General features: G+C 38.6%; 5 protein-coding genes across 6 annotated transcripts; 3 read left to right on the top strand and 2 right to left on the bottom strand.

Annotated features, from left to right (window-relative positions):
- Nucleotides 1-73: 73 nt before the first annotated feature.
- Nucleotides 74-4,105, top strand: LOC103447010 (leucine aminopeptidase 1-like). The gene is made up of 10 exons (XM_008386185.4): nucleotides 74-384; nucleotides 833-1,241; nucleotides 1,342-1,536; nucleotides 1,749-1,974; nucleotides 2,245-2,371; nucleotides 2,513-2,608; nucleotides 2,799-2,876; nucleotides 3,084-3,144; nucleotides 3,240-3,427; nucleotides 3,672-4,105. Exons 1-10 carry the CDS (start codon nucleotides 172-174, stop codon nucleotides 3,798-3,800), a joined length of 1,722 nt encoding a protein of 573 aa, XP_008384407.3. The 5' UTR covers nucleotides 74-171; the 3' UTR covers nucleotides 3,801-4,105.
- A 692-nt stretch (nucleotides 4,106-4,797) lies between these two features.
- LOC103431379 (uncharacterized) lies at nucleotides 4,798-7,936 on the top strand. Its single transcript, XM_070814446.1, has 7 exons — nucleotides 4,798-5,221; nucleotides 5,586-5,627; nucleotides 6,149-6,231; nucleotides 6,325-6,426; nucleotides 6,533-6,747; nucleotides 7,259-7,353; nucleotides 7,431-7,936. The coding sequence occupies exons 1-7, from the start codon at nucleotides 5,080-5,082 to the stop codon at nucleotides 7,682-7,684; spliced, it is 933 nt and encodes a 310-aa protein (XP_070670547.1). The 5' UTR covers nucleotides 4,798-5,079; the 3' UTR covers nucleotides 7,685-7,936.
- Nucleotides 7,937-9,277: 1,341 nt separating this feature from the next.
- Nucleotides 9,278-12,959, top strand: LOC103431380 (transmembrane 9 superfamily member 10). The gene is made up of 7 exons (XM_008369527.4): nucleotides 9,278-9,577; nucleotides 10,337-10,501; nucleotides 10,597-10,706; nucleotides 10,806-10,914; nucleotides 11,026-11,138; nucleotides 11,251-11,401; nucleotides 11,489-12,959. Exons 1-7 carry the CDS (start codon nucleotides 9,467-9,469, stop codon nucleotides 12,644-12,646), a joined length of 1,917 nt encoding a protein of 638 aa, XP_008367749.3. The 5' UTR covers nucleotides 9,278-9,466; the 3' UTR covers nucleotides 12,647-12,959.
- Nucleotides 12,960-13,068: 109 nt separating this feature from the next.
- LOC103456384 (probable cyclic nucleotide-gated ion channel 5) lies at nucleotides 13,069-17,909 on the bottom strand. The gene is made up of 8 exons (XM_029095080.2): nucleotides 17,589-17,909; nucleotides 16,777-16,867; nucleotides 15,667-16,240; nucleotides 15,237-15,449; nucleotides 14,692-14,996; nucleotides 14,424-14,535; nucleotides 14,089-14,325; nucleotides 13,069-13,971 (listed from the first exon to the last, which is right to left on the bottom strand). The coding sequence occupies exons 2-8, from the start codon at nucleotides 16,836-16,838 to the stop codon at nucleotides 13,273-13,275; spliced, it is 2,202 nt and encodes a 733-aa protein (XP_028950913.2). The 5' UTR covers nucleotides 16,839-16,867; nucleotides 17,589-17,909; the 3' UTR covers nucleotides 13,069-13,272.
- A 586-nt stretch (nucleotides 17,910-18,495) lies between these two features.
- Nucleotides 18,496-22,104, bottom strand: LOC103431374 (1-acyl-sn-glycerol-3-phosphate acyltransferase BAT2, chloroplastic-like). 2 transcript variants are annotated; one of them, XR_011576097.1, is made up of 8 exons: nucleotides 21,740-22,104; nucleotides 21,605-21,648; nucleotides 20,889-20,961; nucleotides 20,585-20,773; nucleotides 20,088-20,494; nucleotides 19,900-20,001; nucleotides 19,357-19,658; nucleotides 18,496-18,980 (listed from the first exon to the last, which is right to left on the bottom strand). XR_011576097.1 is itself a non-coding variant. In XM_070813668.1 (7 exons), the coding sequence occupies exons 1-7, from the start codon at nucleotides 21,774-21,776 to the stop codon at nucleotides 19,443-19,445; spliced, it is 1,068 nt and encodes a 355-aa protein (XP_070669769.1). In that variant the 5' UTR covers nucleotides 21,777-22,104; the 3' UTR covers nucleotides 19,354-19,442. The 2 variants fall into 2 exon arrangements, 1 of the variants encoding a protein (XP_070669769.1); XM_070813668.1 differs by lacking the exon at nucleotides 18,496-18,980 and having other exon boundaries at nucleotides 19,354-19,658.
- Between the last annotated feature and the right edge of the window lie 100 nt (nucleotides 22,105-22,204).

Below are 22,204 nucleotides of genomic sequence, written 5' to 3'. Positions count from 1 at the left end.
AGGCTGGGCTGATGCCGGATATTGGTGTCAAATCTGAGCCCAAAACATAAAATAAATAAGAAAAATGGAAAAACCCTAAAAAATAATAAGAAATTTGAAAAAGCAAACCTGAGTATTATCATCTAGAGGCAGGCTCAGTATAAGTAGAGAGGACTCGGCACCACTGGAAAAATGGTGTCCGTAGCGTCCTTTGCGTATACCTTCATTGCTGTTACTTCTCCTTCCTACTCTTCCTGCTTTTTGACGAAATTACGGTCTGCTCCCAGTCTCCGACTTTCTTTTGCAGTGTCACCCCTGTGCTCTCGCAGAGGGAAGCTCATGGCTCACACTCTCGCTCAGGCCAATCTCGGCCTCACTTACCCTTCTGGCATCGACGCCCCAAAGGTATATTTTTCTCATCGGTTTCAGAATCCAGGATATGTATATGTATATATATTCGCCAATAAAAGTTTTTAATTTTGATTGTTGTCTGGGGTTGGTTTTGTGAAAAATGATTTGCGGTGTGTGGGTTTGTGATTGCTTAGAGGTGTTGATTGTTGTATTTGTTAGTTTTATGATGTAATTTGATGGATTTATATCTGTAAAGATTCGATCTTTGTATGTGGGGTGATTGTATTTTTTCATTGTTTGATTGACTTTATGAGATAAAACCAATAAGTGATTGATTTTTGTTAATGGGGTTTTTATTTTGATTATTTATGTATATATATCCTGTTCAATTTGATTGATTATATTGGATTTTTTCGTTTGTCAAAATATTGGATTCAGTTGTGCAAGAACTTGAATTGTTGAACTGAAATGTCACTTGTGTGTTTGTGTCAATTTCTGGAAGATCTCGTTTGCCGCAAAAGAGATCGATGTAGCGGAATGGAAAGGAGACTTACTTGCAGTGGGCGTCACAGAGAAAGACTTGGCGAAAGATGAGAACTCCAAGTTTCAGAATTCAGTTTTGAAGAAGCTAGATTCCCATTTGGGTGGTCTCTTGGCTGAAGTCTCTTCCGAGGAAGACTTCACCGGAAAGTCTGGCCAGTCAACCGTTGTTAGGCTTCCGGGTCTTGGTTCAAAGAGGGTTGGCTTGTTTGGGCTTGGACAATCTGCTTCATCTACAGCAGCTTTCCGAGGTCTTGGTGAGGCAGCAGCAGCAGCAGCAAAGGCTACTCAATCAAGTGACATTGCTATTGTGCTTGCCTCTTCGGAGGGGCTTTCCGCGAAATCTAATACAGCTTCTGCAATAGCATCTGGTACTTTGACCCAGTATTTTTGAAAATTCCATATTGGTATGTGTGTTTGGATATGGTAATAGTTGTAGTAAGCATGTTGGAATGGTTTGACTTGCTGCAGGAACTGTGTTGGGGATATATGAAGATGGCAGGTACAAATCAGAGTCAAAGAAATCAGCTTTGAAATCTGTGGACATTCTTGGTCTTGGAACTGGAGCTGAAGTAGAGAAGAAGCTCAAGTATACTGAAGATGTTACTTCTGGAATAATTTTTGGGAAAGAGCTAGTAAATTCACCTGCCAATGTTCTTACACCTGGTTCGTATGAGCTAATTTCTTGTGGTTCCTTTAATGTCGATGTTATGTGTCGGACACTTTTTTCATTTAGTTCGTTAAACAGTGAAAATCTGATTCTCTTAACTGATTCCATTTTGCTCACCTGTACTTGTAGCTTCCAAATTTTGTTCCATCAGTCCACTTTCATCGAGATATTTTTTGTTATTGACTGTATGCAATGTTTATTATCTCAGGGAAACTAGCTGAAGAGGCCTCAAAGATTGCCTCCACATACAGTGATGTTCTATCTGCAAACATATTAAATGAAGAGCAATGCAAAGAATTGAAAATGGGTTCTTATTTGGCTGTTGCCGCAGCCTCAACAAATCCCCCGCATTTTATTCACTTGATTTACAAACCCCCTGGGGGACCTGCTAAGGTCAAATTAGGGTTGGTTGGTAAAGGTCTGACCTTTGACAGGTGATGGGCAATTATTTAGAATCCTTTTGCCCCTAGTTCTTTTTGCTCTTGCAAATATAGAACAGTTTGGTTTAACTGCCTGTACATTTTCTGATGTTATAATGTGTCTGTGGGAAAGTTAGTTACTGAGTTTCATGGCGGTATGAAGTCTATATAGTAATAAGTGTTAAGCCAGTCGTTTGTTTCCTCTCAGTATGTGTACACCATTTTCTCTCTTTATCAATGTGTTGACACTATTTGTTGTTTGCCTTTAACTTTTTATGTTATCAGCGGTGGCTACAACATCAAGACAGGGCCTGGCTGTTCAATTGAACAAATGAAATTTGATATGGGAGGTTCAGCAGCCGTATTAGGTGCAGCAAAAGCCATTGCTCAAATCAAACCACCTGGTGTAGAGGTGAGCCCTTGTCTTTTCCATGTTTCTATCCTTGGGAAAGATGCATGGTTGATTTATTTGTGACTTTTTAATCCTCAGATTTCAGTTTTTAGTGATTGTACACCAGTACAAATGGATCAATAACGGGTTTGGTTTGTGCAGGTTCATTTCATTGTTGCAGCTTGCGAGAATATGATAAGTGGAACAGGTATGAGGCCTGGAGACATTGTGACAGCATCAAATGGAAAGACAATTGAGGTATGTTTTCTTTGGTTTCTGACTAATTATTAATATCTGCTTAACATAACGTGAAGAAATATTTTCCGCATTATCTTTGGTTTAAGCAAAAGTTTTTTAACTGATGAGGTCTAATTGACTCAATGTATGCGAATCTGGGCATCCATGTTTTTATGAACTAAAGTTCTATCTGCTTCAATCTCCGCTGCAGGTCAATAACACTGATGCTGAAGGTAGACTTACTCTGGCCGATGCATTGGTATATGCTTGTAACCAAGGTGTTGATAAGGTATTAATGTGGTGCTGCATTATATCCATGCATTTTGCATCTGTAATGTCGGTGCTAATTGTGTAACTAGTAACTGGTCTTTCTTTCATCAGAATTGAGTTTTAGAACTGTGCAAGTTTTGAAAAGTTTATTTTATTTATACTTTCTTAATGTTTGGTATATACCTATTTCTTGCACTGCTAGTGCTAACACTATCATATTATGCAGATTGTTGACCTGGCAACCTTAACCGGTGCTTGCATAGTTGCTCTTGGACCCTCAATAGCAGGTATAAACATATTCTTTTAAATGCTGAGTAATGCAAATTTTTTGTTTCTGCTGGGATAGGAGTTCTGAAAGCTGCTATATCATTATACTTTTCAGGTGTCTTCACACCAAGTGATGACCTGGCGAAGGAGGTGTTTGCAGCTTCAGAAATCAGTGGGGAGAAATTTTGGAGGTTGCCAATGGAGGAGAGTTATTGGGAATCAATGAAATCCGGAATAGCTGATATGCTCAACACCGGTGCTCGTCAAGGTGGTTCAATAACTGCTGCTCTCTTCTTGAAGCAGGTATATGATTGCATAGTTTTATTCTCAGCGTCTTTTGTGCTTCTTGTTTGATCACCGGAAATAACTTGACATGCGTTTCACCTTCTCCTTTTCTGGTTAAGTAGAGGGCTAAAGCCCAAGAAACTACACTATGACGATCTAGGACTGTCTTCACCTTTGTTTTTCCCATCGATGACAAAGCCTGCGTTATTTTGCCTGGTTGCCTCACTTACTAATGACAATGTTTACAACTACGCTTTTGCAGTTCGTTGATGAAAAAGTTCAGTGGCTGCATATTGACATGGCCGGGCCTGTTTGGAGTGACAAGAAACGCACTGCTACAGGGTTCGGTGTTTCCACTCTGGTGGAGTGGGTTCAGAACAACTCTTCTTAAGTAGCTGAAGCGTCCGGCGGGAGAAGCATTACATCAGCATCACCAGCCTGGGTACAAATCCATGTTGATGGGGTTCTTTGGCGCCGCGAGTCGGACTTCAGTTGATGAATAAAACGTGCAGGAAAAGAAATGGCAAGGGTTAATGGACCTATGGACATAGTCTTGTTCAAGTTTTTACTGCGAAATCCTTCATATCTTTCCTGTAAGGGTCGGTTTAATTTCTCCTTTTGTATGATTTGCCTTTTTATCTTGTCGTTAGAACACCAAAAGTCAAACATAAAAAGGGAAAGCTTGATGAGTAATAAGTCGTAGTTTTCTTTCGGTGCCCATATAAGACGAAAAATGAAAAAAAGGAGCTCTCCACTAGGATCCTAGCCTACTAATCCTGCGTGTAAGTGTCGTGGATTTTCGTTTCTCATGACCCAAATTTCTCACGTCCAACTATAATTTAAACAAGCGTGTAGTTCAAGCGGTTAAAAATTATTTATTCACTTTGAAGGTTTGTAGTAATAGAGTATTGACATGGTTGCAAGTGTAACATCTCACATCGTCCAGGAAAGTGGATCCTGTAAGCCTTATATGTTTATTCCTATTTCTACTTAGCACGAGATCTTTGGAGAGCTCATTGGTTTCGGGTTCCATCGGAACTCTGAAGTATACTCTAAGCGGAAGGAGAATCGAAATTGAGCCGGTTGAGTTAGGGTACACTATTTTGGTCAACTTGCTTAATCTATATTACATTTATTTTTTGGATCCAATATGTATTACATTTAAAAGTTCAAATATGCCCTAATTAAAAAGAAATTTTTTAACTTTTAACAAATGAGGTTAATATTGTGAATATACGAAAGAGAAATTTCGATAAAATTGCATGATTCCGATAATTTGGTTGTTTGAATATGACAACTCCAACACTAAATGAAAACATTACAACAACAATCTTACTTAGTTTTTCCGTTATATAACCCAAAAAAAAAAAACTTGTTGCCACCTGTCAAAACCCACTTTAACGCAATTGACAATCCTCTCTCGCTTCCGACATAATTGACTCTTCTCTCTCTCTCTCTCTCTCTCTCTCTCCTCTTGTGTTTTGTATTTTAATATCGAAGCTTCGTCATCTCTTAGAATCTGCTCCCCAGAGCGTACAAGAATGGAATAAGCAAAGCGATCTCACCTACTACTTTTCTTCTTCGTGGAGCAGTTGAGATACGCAACATATATACTGATCATGTAACAAATAAAAGAGCAGGCAGAGGTTTGCACCTGAAGAACCAAAAAAATGAGTGTTTCTTTGACAGTGATGACCTTCAATCTTCACGAAGATCAGACGGAGGACAGTCCCTACTCGTGGGATAAGAGAAGGGATTTGTGCATAAGCGTCATTACTAGTTATTCCCCTATCATTCTGTGTACCCAGCAAGGTAATATTTTTCTCTGCTTTGCATACATTTTCTGCGATTTTCTCATGGATCCTGCTCGTTTTGTGGTTGTGATTTGATTGAAATGTTCATCTGGGTATGTTTTAGTTTAAATTTTGGAGCTGGGTTTTTGTTACTTTGGGATTTAGCTTTGGTTTCAGTGTTGGAATGTGCTGGGGGTGATCTGGGTTTGCGGTGAGTGAGTTCTCTGGGGTGAAGGTTGATTGAATAGGGCAATAAAATTGGTGTGCTGGGTTTACATTTTTATGTTCGAAATGATTGATTGTGTACTTAAATTGATATGTTAATAGTTGGTGTTTTTCTTGTTTCTGAAATTTCATTCTTTTATGTTCATTTTCTGCTTCAGGAGTTAAATCACAGTTGGATTATCTTCAGCAGTGCTTGCCAGGTAACTTTCTGTCCAAAAAGTTAAAATTTTCGATTCTTATTAGCATCGGTATTTTGTCACATGGTTGAGGAAAGGCGCATTGCTCGCTTTCTTGAGTACATGTTTCGATTGTTTGTTCTTATGAAGAACGGCTCGTATAGGTCATGTTTCTCTTTGCTTAATAAAGAAAAGGATTCCAATCAAGTTGGTGAAGCTTCATGCTGTTTCACATAGACAATGTTCTCTTTCTAGACAGTTTGACAAGAGCCATTATTATGTTCATACGCATGATGCAATTACGGTGTCTGGCTCTTCCCGCCTCAATTGATTTTGTTTACTTATGACTTACCATGTATTAATGAAAGATACACCTCACTTTTTGTTTCTATATTGAGATACTCTTGAAGAACGATTTGCTGGCATCGATATTCATTATAGAATGCAATGATCTTATGTTGATGCAATCTCCTTTCTCTCATTTAATTTATCCTAAGCCTGGATTTTCCAATTATGATTTGACTGTTTTTTATCTTATTCATTAGGTTATGATCAGTTTGGAATATCAAGAAAAGGGCCTGAAGACACTTCTGATGAACATTGCACCATCTTCTATGACAAGGAGAAGGTAGCATTCGCTTCTTTTTGTCAAAGCTAACATTGTCGTTTGTCAGAAATTTGCAAACTTTGACCTTTATGCCATTTTTTTCATAAAATGAAGGTAGAGCTGCTTGAAGGTGGAACATTTTGGTTGTCAGAGTCACCTTCTGTCCCTGGAAGCATGTCATGGGGTTCTGAAGTTCCATGTATTGCAACATGGGTGATATCCTTACCATTTTACTTTCTCAAACTTAGATAATGTTCAGCAACTGCTTTAACATGTCTATGAAAGAGTGCCGTATCTTTTGTTATCTTGACATGATGTCCACACATTTCAACTGAAAGGAGCTGAGCCACCTGGATTTTCATTCCAGATAGTAAATACAAACATGGATGAGTTCAGTCCTCGTGCCCGTCGACGAAGTGCTTTGCTCACATGGCAGCACATAGCATCCTTGCCACCTGGCTTGCCAGTTGTATATTGTGGAGGTTTCAACACACAAAAGGAATCAACTACTGGCCGGTTTCTTTTGGGGAGATCAAGGTTCGGTTAACATGTGGAACTTCAACTGTTTTTATATGTTCCAAATTTTCCATATTTATTACAAGTTTCCATTTAATTGTAGTCCATATGTTTAGAAACTGAAGAGTGGAGTAAATATTTTGATTAGGAATTATGGAATAGATAGGATACTGTGATGCTTTTGCGAGCTGCCAGATTTTTGTAAGGAGCATCCTCCATTTGTGCCTCTAGCTATCGTACTGCTTCATCGGTGCAGAAATCTTGGACACCTCCTTCCCTATTGTCCGCTTTTTGATCCCCTTCCCCTGTTGCAAACCCACTAGATACCTTTTTCCTTTATCCACCGGTTTTTTGTTTGGTGGATAAGATTTCAACTTAAAATTGGCAGTGTTGAAATCATCCTCCCGTAGATATAGTGCGAGACGAATTTATATGCTAGTCTCTCTCTGGTAGGAAGCTCACCAGATAGGTGGTGGATTTTCTCTAACAGCTTGTTCTGTTTAGTAAATCTTTTCTCTTGGCTTGGCTGCAGAGAGCACGGTGCAGTGGGGGATATGAGGGATGCATGGCCTAATGCCCGTGTGAGGAAAAATGTCTCTCTTATTCGCACTTTTCATGGATTTAAAGGTACATGCTATACCACTTCTACTTTTAGTGCTGCTCGTTGAGCATGAACTAATTTTTACAGTACGTGACACTTTCAGGTGACAAACAAGGAGCTCTTGAATTCCTCAAGTTGGTTTTCAGAGCGCTCTGCCTTTGCTGGGATCGCCAAACACAGGATCTGCATGTAGATTGGATTCTTTTTAGAGGTAGGTCTCTTAGTCCTGTTTTATGTGAAGTGGTGAGTGATAACATTGATGGATATTACCCATCCTCGCACTATCCCATATTTGCCGAGTTTATGCTTCCTCGCACGGTGAGAATGATTGACCCACCTGCTCCCGAGGGGAATTGATGTGCATGTTTTCAAAACCGCCACCTCCCCATTTTTCTCCTCCGAGCACCGAAGGTCTAGTTCATAGTTGATGGGATTTAGATAGTCATTTTATGTACAATTTTTTCAACTTTTGATTGCCATACCGAGTTGTTCAATTTACTCCAAGGTGCATCGAAAGAGGTATCAACAATTTTATTTCATATGTTTGACGTTTTGTACTGTTGCTTTACCCTCAAGCTTAATTGAATGGAATTTGATTTATGTGCCTCACTCTACCATGGCAAAGTATGGTGCCAGTTTACTGGAATCACGTTGGCTGAATTGTTTGGTCAGTGAGAAAATTCCCCACTTAGGGGCAAACAAGTTTAGCCTGCTGCAGGGCAAGTTCTGGGGCAGTTCAAGTGAGCAACGCGGCGGACGGCCGGATCCCATTTTCCTTATTTTATTTCTCTTAAAATAATAGTTAACACATTTTTTAGGGTACATAAGTTAATGGGTTGAGATGAAAGGTAACCGTTAAAATCCATTTAAAATCAAGGCAGTGCTATCAATACACTTATTTTTACTTTTTACGCGCCTCTTAATTTTCGGCTGAATAATTTGAAGAAGATCGATGACCAAAAATTAATATGGATTGGTGAGAGGTTAAAATAGGTGTGCGAATGGTAAGGAATATCATTCCTATTGTTCTATACTATAATGCTAGTTTTAAAGGTTATCGGATGAATTGTAAGTAGTATATTTGGGCGTAGTTAAATTGGTTAGAAAGACTATTGTGATCCTCTCTTTGTATTTAAGTTAGAATTCTCTTAAATTTTATTGAGATATGATTGAACTAGCTAGCAGTCCAGTGAAACTATTATAGGTTATAACTAACGCACCCTTGTTAATTTATGTTGTTTGATCCGTTTCAATTTGTTTGATCCGACATAAAAAATTGAAAGGGGTGTGCCGGGTAGTATTACACATAACTAATTGCTCCCTTACATCATTAACCAATGTTTAAGCAAAACTAATCATACAAAAATCGCAACCTAAGACCAATTATAATAGTCAAATGCTAATGTGACGATCTGAAGTCTTATGTCAAATTTGATAATTCTCCAACCGAATTATCAAATATTATTTTCTTATTAAAATAAAGCTTTATATCTTTGTAATTATTACGAAAAATATTGAAACAAAATTTGTATTGGTTGAAATGTTAATGGAATAAGGGATCACCATTAAAATTAATTAAAAATAAATTTGACAATGATATCAAATTTGACTCCTAATCATAAAACCATAACACTTAAGTTGTTAAAAATTTAATATCAAATATGCATAACATTCCATCTAGAATTTCGATGCCTTTTCTGAAGTATTCTAAACCAACTTTTTGGCCGACACTTAGCATTTTCAAACCCCATGTAATTTACGTACATAGTACAAAGAATTGGAATATTTTACAAAACAGAGAGTGACGTCCAAACCAATTAAGACAACTTGTAATCACCGTCAGTCCGTACGTGAAGTCCAAATCAATCGTCACCGCACATCATCCCCGCGAAAAAGATCCAACGGTGATTACAGAAGATTTCAAATGGTCAGCCTTGTCTTGGAAATCCCAACCATTTTGTTGAAGAGGGAGAGAGAGAGTGAGAGCTTTATCGTTCTTCTCGTGTTTTTAAAGCAAACAAAAAACCAACCACTGAGTGATACATTGATTCGATACAATCGTACCAACACACACCCAGTCCCTGAGTTGCAGAGGGAGAGAGAGAGGGGAAGTGGATCTAGATCTTGTGGGAAGAAGCCATGGCGAGAGGACCTCCCGCTTTTGAGCTATGGATCTCTGTCTGTCTTTTGCTCTTCTTTCATGCACGCTGCTTCTACCTCCCGGGTGTCGCCCCTCAAGATTTCCAATACGTCAGCACCTTCAACTCTCTCTCTCTCTCTCTTTCTGTATTAACAAATGTATATGTATATGTATTTATATTTGTATATGATTAAACCTCGGCATATAATTAAATGTAATGTATGCCATGGCAGTTTTTTAGTGCGTGTTCTTTGTTACAGACAGATCCGTATACAATTTTGCATTTCGGTGTTTACAATTTCGGGTCTTTTGGCGAAAGCTTTTATAAATTTGCCATCTTGTGACTCGGGTCGTGATATCTACGATCAATTTGCTGCATTTCTGCATGTTTTTGGCTTAAAACGTTGTGAATCTCTGTTGGCTTCTTATATTGCGTGAAATATGGATTGAAATTAGTGTTTTTTCGATTGCAACAATGCGATATAACATGCACATTTACAAGTTCAGGCCTAAGATTTTAATTTTTTTCATGTTCTCATTTGTCCGTTAAGTGTTAGAGCTTGTACTATCGTCCAGATGGTAAAGATTTTTCAATTGTCGGGGAAAACGAAAATTTTAAGGTCTGCTGGATAGCTTTGAGGTAGTGAAATCTTTTCTCAACTTTGCAATTGAGGAAGAAACGATAGAGTATGGATTAAGTAACGTATAGAAGGGCTCGAAAGAAATCATTTAAGACTTTTACAATGGATCTAGTAGGTCTCATAATTTAATGAATGAGCTTCGTGATTTAGATTATTTGGTGTTAATTAATACCTGCGTTTTGCTATCTAAAGGCGTTGTATTCATACTGTTTACCTTTGTATGTGCAGGGAAATCCCTTGAATGTGAAAGTGAACAAATTGACCTCTACAAAAACTCAACTTCCGTACTCATACTATTCCCTCCCATACTGTACTCCGGAGCATATAGTAGACAGTGCAGAGAATCTTGGGGAAGTTCTCCGTGGTGATCGCATTGAAAACTCTCCTTATGAGGTAAAGTAGCTTAAAATGACATTATTGCGATGGTTCTGTTGTTCATCACTTTGGTTATTGAGCCGCTAAGGATTTTATTTTATTTTTTGTTGCAGTTCAAAATGAGAGACCCACAAATGTGCAATGCTGTATGCCGTGTAGTTCTTAATGCAAAAACTGCAAAGGAATTCAAGGAAAAGATAGATGATGAGTATCGGGTGAACATGTGAGGCGCTAATTCTGAATATCATGCATTTGAATCATATGATCCTGTCTGATGTGATGAACAATTGACTTACATTATGATACTTTTTCCAAATTGCAGGATTCTGGATAATCTCCCTCTGGTTGTTCCTATACCAAGGCCTGATCAGGAAAATGCCTTGGTTTATCAACATGGGTTTCATGTTGGTCTTAGAGGACAATATGCTGGGGTAGCTGTTGCCTGTTTGACCAATTAGCATTCTTTGCATCATCGTAATTCTTTTGTTGATGTGTTTATTGAAGAGTTCTGATTTTTCTGTTTTCCTTCAAACATTTTACAGAACAAGGATGAAAAGCATTTTATCAACAATCACTTAACATTTACAGTCAAATATCACAAGGATCAAATGACAGAATCTGCCAGGATTGTCGGATTTGAGGTGAAGCCATTCAGGTATTTATGTGTTATTCTTTTCTATCATAGGCTAATTAGTTTATTCTATCTCATCTCACCAATGAGGGTTCAAATTACCTATATGATAGCGGACAAGTTTTTATTAATGCAGTGTTAAGCATGAATATGAAGGCGAGTGGAGTAAGGAGAAACGTTTAACAACCTGTGATCCCCATGCGAAACGAACAGTTACCAGCTCTGAATCTCCTCAGGAGGTTGAAGATAAAAAGGAAATTATATTTACATATGATGTTGAGTTCCAGGTTGGTGCCCTTGCCATTTCCTAGTAAATGAATTCTTTGTTTGCCGTTTTGAGTTGGGTTTCAGATTGGCTTTTGTTTAACCTCTAGGAGAGTGATGTGAAGTGGGCATCTCGGTGGGACACATATCTTCTGGTGGCGGATGATCAAATCCACTGGTTCTCAATTGTTAATTCTTTGATGATTGTTCTTTTCCTTTCGGGCATGGTTGCTATGATAATGTTGCGGACACTTTACCGGGATATCTCCAAGTACAACCAACTAGAGACCCAAGAAGAAGCCCAAGAAGAGACAGGATGGAAACTGGTTCATGGTGATGTATTCAGACCTCCAGTAAACTCAGACCTACTGTGTGTGTATGTTGGGACGGGTGTGCAGTTCTTTGGGATGATTCTCGTCACCATGCTCTTTGCAGTCCTTGGATTCCTCTCCCCTTCAAACCGAGGTGGATTGATGACTGCCATGCTCCTCCTCTGGGTCTTTATGGGCCTCTTTGCTGGATACTCTGCAGCCCGTCTGTACAAAATGTTCAAGGGAACAGAATGGAAGAAAATCAGTCTCAAAACAGCTTTCATGTTTCCTGCAACTCTCTTTGCCATTTTCTTCGTCTTGAATGCTCTTATCTGGGGCGAGAAATCCTCTGGGGCAGTTCCATTTGGAACCATGTTTGCTCTGGTATTCTTATGGTTTGGCATTTCAGTTCCACTTATCTACGTTGGTGCTTATGTGGGTTTTAGGAAGCCATCGATTGAGGATCCTGTGAAAACCAACAAGATCCCTAGGCAAGTCCCTGAGCAGGCGTGGTACATGCATCCAGCCTTCTCTATCCTAATTGGAGGCATACTCCCATTCGGGGCCGTCTTTATTGAGCTCTTCTTCATCCTTACATCTATATGGTTGCATCAATTCTATTACATATTTGGATTCCTTTTCATCGTCTTCATTATCCTCATCATCACTTGTGCCGAGATCACAATTGTGCTATGCTACTTCCAGTTGTGCAGTGAAGACTACCTTTGGTGGTGGAGATCGTATTTGACCTCAGGCTCCTCAGCGCTCTACCTTTTCCTGTACGCAGCCTTCTACTTCTTCACTAAGCTTGACATTAAGAAGCCGGTTTCTGGAGCCTTGTATTTCGGGTATATGCTGATTGCTTCCTATTCTTTCTTCGTGCTGACTGGTACAATCGGTTTCTATGCATGCTTCTGGTTTACTAGGCTCATCTATTCGTCAGTGAAGTTCGACTGATTTATAGTCCTATGGTGAAGGAAACGATTCATTTGTTTCTCCACGAGGAAGCACGAAATTCACTTTGACGGTACTTGTAGAATGTGCTTGTGGAGCTACCAACTGGGTTCATTTTGAATCTAGAGTCATAGAAGTTCTTATTCTTAGCCTTTCTCTATACAGGTCCCTTTTTAAGTTCTAGTTCTTTTTGTTTAGTTGTTCTTATAGCATCGTCTTCGTTCTGTTCCATACGAAAACACAGAAAATTGTAAGCAATCTTCGTGCCATCAATGGCTCGACTGTGATTCGAGGAATGAAAAATGGAATTCCTGCATGTAACATTGCCACCGCTGCGTTTTGTTATATTTTCTTGTCAAATCTTTGGGATTTGGCCAAAGATTTGGCTCATCTGTTCTGTGATAAAAACTTAAAAGTACAAACTGTGAACACAAAAACGTCTGTGATAAAAGATAAAAGGCAACGCATAATCTTCCAACCATGTCTAATGGAAAACAAGTATATCAAACATACAATTTTAACATTTCTTAAAGTTCCAAGCTGGTATTTCTACATATTACATTGTTTATGACAACCTAGAAAATAGACGCTGATCGGTATTTTGATCCAGTCATATACTGCATCACAAATCAATCGGCACCTTCAGCGCTAAAATCGGGCTCCGGAGGCTTTTGTAATTTGACTAATTCTCGAGCACTCTTCAAATTCCTGTTTCGGTGAACACCACGAAGTGCATTTGCAGCAAACCTAGAAGCTAAAAATGTGGCACCAATGCTATATGAACCTCCAGCATTGCTGCGAGCACCTCCCAAGGCTTCTGCTTCTGCTTCCTCTTCCTTACGACGAAGCTCCAAGATTTTCCTCTTGGAATAGCGACGCCATGCTGCTTGGATAAAGCAAGCAGCCCAAGTCCGCCATTGTTGTGAGTAGAAACGGAAGGTGTGCTGAACCTGTCTGCTGTGAAGGCGCCTAAACTGACTGGCAACAAATTTCAACTCTTCAGCTACAAGAGCAAAGGCCTCAACCTCAGTTAAAGCCTTTACCGTCCGAGTAGATGACGGGAGGTTGGCACCAGATTTGGGATCCAGTGCCCAAGTTAGAAGCTCCTCACCACAGAAATCACCTTCTTTCAGTAAACTTCGGTTAAAAAACCCACTCCTGCCACCATCTGTTGTTACACTCTCAAGGCGACCACGTATGATGAAAAGCATCTCGTCAACGGGATCTCCTTCCCGAACTATGTAAGTACTCTCTGTGAATAAACTTGGTTTCAGTCTCTCACAAATGGCATCAAGCAACCTCTCGTCCATATTCTCAAACAAAGGAACCTGCAATGACCAGCAAAGTGCAATTTATCTAATGATTCACAGTGGGACCAACCAACATATATGAAACCAATTACCACTAGAAAGAAACACAAAGAACAAAAGAATTACTAATCATACCCTCCTCACTAATGCCAAACAGAGGTGCCGCTTAATATCTCTCCTGAGATCCTTTGGTAGGCTCTGAACCAAACTCTGCTCGTCCACCCCGCGTGTTTCCAACCACTTATATTGATCATATCGCCTGACACGTTCCCTAAGGTCTTGTGGGAGCAAGCGGTGATGCATCCACTGCTCTGAATCGCGTCTTTTGACCCTCATCTCCTCAAGTCGAATAGTAAGAGACTGAAGATAGGTCTGTAACAATACCATAACACCCAGAATATTAGCAATATCAGATGATGTTCTGCTTTTCACGCTACATTACAAGCATCAACTGTTCCTTCCAAGTTTACCTGCATGTTTCCTATCAAAAGTGCGAAGAGGATAAGTCCAAATATAGCCAGTGATATGGAAAATATAACCTCTCCAGGATAGGTGCTGGTTGCAAGACCCTGACCAAGCGTACTGCATAAAGAAGTCAAACAAAATGCTGTTAAAAGCTAAAACTTTAAAGCCTGCAAGAGGCGCAACGGTTTTGTAACATTATGTGAAACCACTACATAAAATAGATTGAACCTTATGACTAGGATCAGGAACATTGGTTATTTCAGACATCATTACCTTAAATTCTGTAGTCCCCACCATAAACAGTAACAGTATTTGACGATGAACTTCTTGGATGAAACAACCCCAGATGATAAAGCCGAATTAAAGATTCCAAAATCAAAGTAGGTATTATTGTCATCTGCCGAGCATTTTGATAGGATGTTTCCGGTAACATTGGACCAAGTTGCATTATCTAAATTGTTTTGGTTCCCGCAGTACAAGAGATTTTTATCACATGGTTTTCCAAAATCAGAACAAGCCATCTGCCAGCATGTATCATTGCGTTCTAAAGCTAACAAATACCAGAATGCCCCAACTATCTGCAAAGATATCATCCAACAGATAATAATTGCTCCCAAAGAAAAGTATAATTTCCATGTTAATGTATGACGATCAAAAGAAAAATAAGTACTTGATGAGTCTGATGATAATAATAACATTCAATGGAAAATAATTTGTATCAAATGTTCATACGCAAAGAAAGAAAAAGAAAGATGAATAACATACGGCAAGCAAACAAGGAACAAAACAGCAAGGGTAGAAACAAAATAGGTACTCACATGACTAGCGAGCATGTATAATAGCAAATAGTATGCAGCACCTGCCCAAGCAGTTTCAGCAAAGACGCCAGCTGTTCTTTTCAGTTCTGAAGTCAAAGGATAGACTCGAAAAAGTCTGGGAATATACTGAAATAAAACTATGTAAAGCAAAGCCTGTTTTGTAGCCAGCACATCTGAACCTTTGGACCTCTGAAGAAACCTCCAAACTACAATCTGCACAAATTATGGCCTTTTAGTGTTGCATAGAAAAAAATTATAGGCTTAACAGTTAACAGTTTCCTTTCAGCGTATTTTTCAAATCTTCTACTGCAAAATGAAATATGCCAATAATTAACAATACATAGAAACGAAAAGACAAAACAAAATAAGAGCCAAAACTATAGGAAAGCGGTATAGCCACGTGGAATAATTCAGGGAAACACACTCTTACCTGTGGTAGGGGTAGCACTGAAAGAAAATCAATGATGAAATAACTTCGTAAGTATCGCTTGGCTATTCGTGCTGGATCAATCACCAGTTCACCTCTTCCAAAAACCCGAGATGATGGAGCAATGTAAGCTGTCCTAAACTGGAGAGCCATGTGAATAAGATAGAAAGCATCAACAATCATCCGCAGTGTGGTCGCTGTGATAGCCAACCTTCGATCTATACCAAGACAATTTGATGAACTATTGATGACTGGAAGATAGAAAAACAGAGGGTCCACAGACACTGCCAGAATACATGAGATGACAAAAAATCTATTCCACAACAAGAGAAATTTGTCCTGAGGATCATATATCTTCTTGTCTGACCCTTTAAGATCTTCAGGGAACACCGCACGAGAAATCCCAAATCCAAGTGATCGGCCGATTGACTTAAGCCCTTCAGACCCCTTTTTCATTCCTCTCTTAAAAGATGTATCCCTTGCAGGAGCAGTCCGGGTTAGTCCCTCAATATTAAACCCACATCTTCTCCCTCCAGAATCAGAAGGCGATGATAATCTAGAGTCCAAGTCATCCAGCCTAGAAAATCAATAAACACTGCCAATAAGCACAACATTCGATGCCGTTCTACCAAATGACCCAAATCTTGTTTCAACACTATTAGAAACATAAACGTTCAGCTTTCATCATAGAAAAGGAAGCATGAGGCACTGACCGGGAACTATAATATTATCCCACTAATTCATACATAATGCAACATGTATACAATAAAAACAACAAAGCCTTATCCCACTATGTGGGGTCGGCTGTATGAATTCTAGAACACCACTGCCCTCGGTTTTGCACCAACTAATATTTAGAAGTAATTACTATAGAAAACAATCTACTTCAAAAAAAAAAATGAAATTCCTAACATATTTGTTATTAAGGCAAATTGCTAAAACTATTTATTGGACAAGAGACTACAAACTTCCTAAAATTTAACGAGACATCTCAACTAGTCATACAAACATGTAACGGATCGTTGTGAATCACTAGAACCAGATCTTTATGTTTGGCAATGATTCTTCGGAAAAAATTTGCAAAATTTGACAAAGAAAAATTATATTTGGTACCTCACAAACTTGTCTCTCTGGCCTCCCAAGTACTGTGACTTGTTGTAACCACAATCCAACATCTTTACTTAATCAAACACATCAACGTCACCTGCATACCAAAATGAACATCCAAATTCGCAATGAACATCAAAATCATCATATTCAGTCTAAGTGGCTTATAAACAGCAACCGGAAATGAAGTATGAATCTAAAACAATCCCCAGGTTCCAATAACATTTTTCCACCAAATGCTCAACCAAAATTCCATAATCTAATAGTGTTGAAAAGATAACGACCCGATTTAAAGTAAACCGAATGTTTACGATTTGATGTAACCAAAAAATGGTAAGTTCGGTCTTCATATAGCAAACAAATCGGCATCCATTGCTATATATCCACAAATTATACAACTCAGATCCCTAGATAGTCGACAGTGCATAACTAAGCAGTCTGAAGCAGTACGAGTAAACACCTACTTAAACTTTTATCCATTTTTATCAGCTTAATCACCAAGAACAATCACTTGATCCCCGAAAAACTACTGTTTCCTGACGTTGACCAAATTAATTAAGAATCCCCCTCAAAAACCAATTAATTAAGAAACCCCTCCAAATTAACCCAACAAGAAAAAAGCTAAAAACTTTATTGAGCACAGTGGAAGAAGAACTGACATTTCCTTTAAGACGTGCAATCAAAATTACAGTAAATTCAAAATTTGACAAATTTTTCTCGATAAAGGGAAGAACCCATATGATATGAATTCGTATCTTTGCAGAAATGATCAAAGCAAATGAGATTGGGAGAGATAGAGGGAGAGAGAAGCAACTCACAGTAAAATCCGGAGCTCTTAGATTTTCATTCGGCTGGTTGCCGCCAGCCACGGACAGAGAGATTCAGGTATATGGAACAACAACTGGGTGTCGAGATGTCACCAGCCAGAGAGAGAGACTAATTCAGATATCTCCTTTTACCGAAATTGAAAAAACCAAGGAAGAAAGTCAATGCCGTTACTGAAATGTTTTTACAGCACTATAAATCGATATAGTCACAAAAGTTGGAGATTCCTTAGGATTTAATATATTGAATTTTTTTACTGTTCTTGAATTTTGGACTCCGTTTCATTTTGCTTTCTGAAATTTAATTTTTAGATCCGGCAATAAAAAAAGTTGAGAATAATAGAAGATAAAAAAAAATTAATGAAAATTGCTTGAAAATTTTGAATTTTAACTATAAGAATAAAATAAAGGGTAAAGTGAATAATACCATAATTGATTTTTTTTAATAAAAAAATATGATTTTTCATTAAAATAAACAATATTGTAAGTTTTTTGTTAAAATTCCTTAAAAAATACGCACGGGTTTCCATTTTACAATAAAAAAGTCAAATACTTGTTTCTTCTAAGCACTAAATGACTGGGATTAGACATCGGCCTAACCTACCCACTGTGTAATTAATTAACAATAATATCTGTTTATTTCCAAATTAACCAGTCCAAATGACCTTTTCAAGTAGGTGCATTGTTCCGCCTCATAATACGACTAATCCGGCATGGACCACATGAGCCCCCACAAAAATAATTTTATAATTTTCGCCTTGCGAATTTCACAATGAAGTATGAAAGCAAGGATGCGACTACATCCGATCAGACAAAGATGCGAAGTAAAATAAAATCAGTCGTTGTTGTGAATAAATCGACTACTACACGAATTTTAAAATTTAAATTCATTCAACAGCTATAAATAAAATGGCGAGCATATATTCCCTGTTAAAAAATGAGATGTGAAAATAGTCTCGTCTTAGCAGCATCCACGAAATCTCTCCAAATTTGAAGCTTTACAATATAATAACATAATTACCATAAATATTATTTTATAACCAGCTCAAAGGATCGGCATCTGAGATTTTCAACGTGGGAAGAGGGCATTTCTCTTCAAAGAAACATAAACAAAAAATAATGATCAAAACAACAATGGCCTTCGTCTCCATTTTATTATCTAAACAGTTGAAGGCGGCGCTGGTCAAAAACTCCCGGAACCCGGGGTCCGGCCAAGCGTTCGCTTCTGTGTGTCTACTGGGAGGAAGACGTTTACTCTGTAGGCTACGCTTGCAAGTTTGAAAGTACGGGAATGGGACGGACAGCCTCAGGCATGAGACGTTAAAAGCACGACAACTTCAGATTCAGCTTTGATTTTATTGCCCTGTATCATCAGCTATCCACAAGCTGTCAATGGGACAGCAAACACGAGTACCAAAAACACGTTAGTTCAAGGAATTTTCTACTATGTTGCGGGATAACCATGCATCGCAGCATAGTAGAATGTTAGTTCGAACATGTACAAGAGACCAAGCAGGTACTTAATATCTAGAAGCAAGCAAACCCGGACAGCATCAGGCGTAAGACTAAATTGATTTTAAAACGAGACGAAACCATCCACATGTAAATTTCAGATTTTTTCTGTACCACAGCTAAGTCTATACAGGCGACGATCAAACTTTAAAGATAGTCTATATTGAATCTTATAAGTTTTTTCATGAGTAAATAACTAAATATCGAAGCAATTAACAAGCAAAGAGGCAATTCCACAAATGATTCATACCTTTCAGACTATAATTCTTCACTCCCACAGAAAAGAACCAAGTATCGAACCATAGAAACCAAACAGAACAAATGGCAGTAGATAGCTCAGCCTTGACGATCAAGTGCTCTAGCGATTATGTTTCTACTTTCCCTACACAGTACTTCTGTATCATTTCCTTCTATAGGTTTATGAATAACAACTTTAACAGATCCAGTATTCAAGATAGTCTCCCTTCCCGGAGGCATGATCTTTCCGGTTCCTATAAGGGTAATTGGCACTACTGGTACCTTGGTTTTCGCTGCAAGACTGAAGGCCCCTCTCTGCATGTCAACAACAAGAGGAAACTGTAACTCCCAATATATCTTCAGAGGACAAGTGGGGGAAAGAGCCTCTTAGGAAATAAATTATACAAATGGTGCAACAAAAACTATGGGTGAGATCAAACTAACTAAATCAATTGTGCATTATATGCCTCCGTAACCAACAACTGCAAGTTCCAGTCTGGTTACTTACAATTTTACATAACCATCCAAAAGAACAAAGAATCCTAAAAGATCTCACCTTGAAAGCACCTAATTTTCCATCTTTGCTGCGTGTTCCCTCAGGGAAGAAAAAGACAGAGGCCCCCTTCTTGATAAGATCTATGCAACTCTTAAGGCATTCCTATATACAGAAGCAATCATAACTTTAAAATCATTGTTTAGATAATGATCAACATCTATATAGATGGAACAAAGGAAATGGAATACCATTTGGCTTTTTCTGTCCATGCGCTTTAAAGGAATTACACCCATCAGAAACATGGCCCACCCAATAATGGGATAGAGAAATATGCTGGTCTTGCTGATAAACTTAAAGGGTCTCCCAATTGTGAAAAGAACATAGATGTCTAAAAAGCTCTGGTGGTTGGAAACATACACAGCAGGAGCATCAGGCGGAGGCAAATTCTCCAGTCCCTCGTACTTGATCCTAACAAATGGTGTAATCGTAGCAGTGGCCCAAATTTTGGCAATAAAAATATGAGCTTTTCTTTTGTATCGATCTAATAACAGCACAAGAGGATGGACTATCAGCATCAGCACAAAGAGATAAATGGCATTGAAAGCAGTAATGGCACAAAAGCCAATTCCCCTAACTCTTGAGACCATACTTACTTCTGCACTTAAAAATAAGAATGGATGTCAGTCAGATTTATAAGGCTGCTAAAGAAAGGAGGAAACAACAGAAAATCACTGGTTAGAGAAACCTGGTAATGGATAGCCAGCATCACAGGTTCCAGCTTCAGCAGATCGTACAACTGTATACCTGGACAACCTATTTTGGTCATGCAATCTAATATTACAATGCGGTCTTCCAAACTCCTCTTTTGCATCAAGGTCACACCACGATATGCTACCATGTTTCCTTTGAATGCATAAAACACTATGATGAGCCGCTGAGGAAGGAAAACAAAGAGGCATGAGATATTATAGTCCATTCACGCATAAAGGTACATTGCTTATAAGCCAGCATCACTCATGACATATTATACTGAGATAGCCTATACTTACAATGGCTTAAATTTCTCGAAATGGGCCATCTGCGAGGAGAGCACCCAATAGAAAGTCCCTTATAAGCGAACAGCTGCATTACAAATAAAAATGTCATAGCAGTTACAACATAAATAAACGGGATGGGTCAGATGGGTTTGTGCTGCTCCACACTTTTGTGCTTAATGAAGTCGATAACTTGCAATACTACGCTACGGGATTAGTAAACAAAACAAAAGGCTAATTCTACATAAACACACCAAAGGGTTTACAACAGTTGTGACGAGGGAAAGTCTAGCGTGCAGAACTGGCGTGTTAAATGCAGATAATTCAAATGCATATTATATACACGGCCAAGCTTGAAGCACATTCACCCTATTTGCGTACAACCACCTAAATGTCGAATCCAACGATTAGTAGCGACAAGGCATGCTTAATTGCAAAAATTATTGTCATTATACTATCTCAAAATTTTCAGCTAGTTCCTTAACTGCACTCGTGAGCACCATTTTCTTCATACGAAATTCTGATTAAAAGGCGCCTATCGAATCAAACTACTAATTCCGAACATAATTATAGATTAAAATTTTTATCTCACGAAATTGTCGAATCATCATGCTAATAATTTCCCAACATAATTAAAGATTACAAATTTATATTTTCCCGGGAAAAAAACGACGGGAATCAAAGAAAATAGCTAGGAAGAAAGGGGATAAATTCTGAAATGAAAGAATTACCGGCAACAAAGATGACTTTGACAGAAACCTCGATTGCCTGTGACCTGATACGTTGAAGAAACCATAGATGTTAGCTCAAGTTTTTAACTTTATTCAAAAAACAAAAAAACCCAGATAGATAAAGATGGTAATTACAAATAATTGCAGGGGAAGGTTGAAAAGCAACTTCCATGGAGATTCAAAGAACGGATTTTTGGAGAGTTTGATCCTTTCCTTTCTTCAGTGAATTTCTGGGGATTAGGGTTTGTACTCTGGGGAGCACATGAGTCACGCGGACTGAGAAATTCAAGGCATATCGCTTATCCTGTTACTTGATTCGTTGGATGTATCGGAGTGCGGATGTTTTGTGTTTGAGAGAGGGTGTGACACCACACGCGTTCTTTTTCATCTTTTTACCTCATTTGGTAATAACTATGTTCCATGAGAATTTTTGGTAGGGCTGCTGAGGGCTGACTACGAAAACTTCGATTAGGATTGGGTTGGATGCGGATGACCGGACTACGTGGTTGTTTGGTTCTAATTCTAAATATAAAAATATCTAACCCAATCCTAACTCTTGTATTTTTTACCCCATGCCTAAGACAGGTCATATCTGATGTG

This window comes from Malus domestica, chromosome 15, assembly GCF_042453785.1.
Source record: "Malus domestica chromosome 15, GDT2T_hap1".
Taxonomy (NCBI): Eukaryota; Viridiplantae; Streptophyta; class Magnoliopsida; order Rosales; family Rosaceae; genus Malus; species Malus domestica.
Note: the sequence above shows the minus strand (reverse complement) of the source record. Positions and strands in the feature narration are given on the sequence as shown.

Excerpts from the sequence above, each read along its gene's own strand:
- LOC103447010 (XM_008386185.4), top strand. The coding sequence starts at position 172 with ATGGTGTCCGTAGCGTCCTTTGCGTATACCTTCATTGCTGTTACTTCT. Across the intron at positions 385-832 it reads CTGGCATCGACGCCCCAAAG|ATCTCGTTTGCCGCAAAAGA; the intron begins GTATATTTTTCT and ends AATTTCTGGAAG. Across the intron at positions 1,242-1,341 it reads AGCTTCTGCAATAGCATCTG|GAACTGTGTTGGGGATATAT; the intron begins GTACTTTGACCC and ends GACTTGCTGCAG.
- LOC103431379 (XM_070814446.1), top strand. The coding sequence starts at position 5,080 with ATGAGTGTTTCTTTGACAGTGATGACCTTCAATCTTCACGAAGATCAG. Across the intron at positions 5,222-5,585 it reads CATTCTGTGTACCCAGCAAG|GAGTTAAATCACAGTTGGAT; the intron begins GTAATATTTTTC and ends TTTCTGCTTCAG. Across the intron at positions 6,427-6,532 it reads CATGTATTGCAACATGGGTG|ACATTTCAACTGAAAGGAGC; the intron begins ATATCCTTACCA and ends CATGATGTCCAC.
- LOC103431380 (XM_008369527.4), top strand. The coding sequence starts at position 9,467 with ATGGCGAGAGGACCTCCCGCTTTTGAGCTATGGATCTCTGTCTGTCTT. Across the intron at positions 9,578-10,336 it reads CCCCTCAAGATTTCCAATAC|GGAAATCCCTTGAATGTGAA; the intron begins GTCAGCACCTTC and ends TTGTATGTGCAG. Across the intron at positions 10,707-10,805 it reads GATGAGTATCGGGTGAACAT|GATTCTGGATAATCTCCCTC; the intron begins GTGAGGCGCTAA and ends TCCAAATTGCAG.
- LOC103456384 (XM_029095080.2), bottom strand. The coding sequence starts at position 16,838 with ATGTTGGATTGTGGTTACAACAAGTCACAGTACTTGGGAGGCCAGAGA. Across the intron at positions 14,326-14,423 it reads TTTTGATAGGAAACATGCAG|ACCTATCTTCAGTCTCTTAC; the intron begins GTAAACTTGGAA and ends GTATTGTTACAG. Across the intron at positions 13,972-14,088 it reads GTTTGGCATTAGTGAGGAGG|GTTCCTTTGTTTGAGAATAT; the intron begins GTATGATTAGTA and ends TGGTCATTGCAG.
- LOC103431374 (XM_070813668.1), bottom strand. The coding sequence starts at position 21,776 with ATGGAAGTTGCTTTTCAACCTTCCCCTGCAATTATTT. Across the intron at positions 21,649-21,739 it reads ACCTTCCCCTGCAATTATTT|GTCACAGGCAATCGAGGTTT; the intron begins GTAATTACCATC and ends TCAACGTATCAG. Across the intron at positions 20,495-20,584 it reads TGCTGGCTATCCATTACCAG|AAGTAAGTATGGTCTCAAGA; the intron begins GTTTCTCTAACC and ends TTTTAAGTGCAG.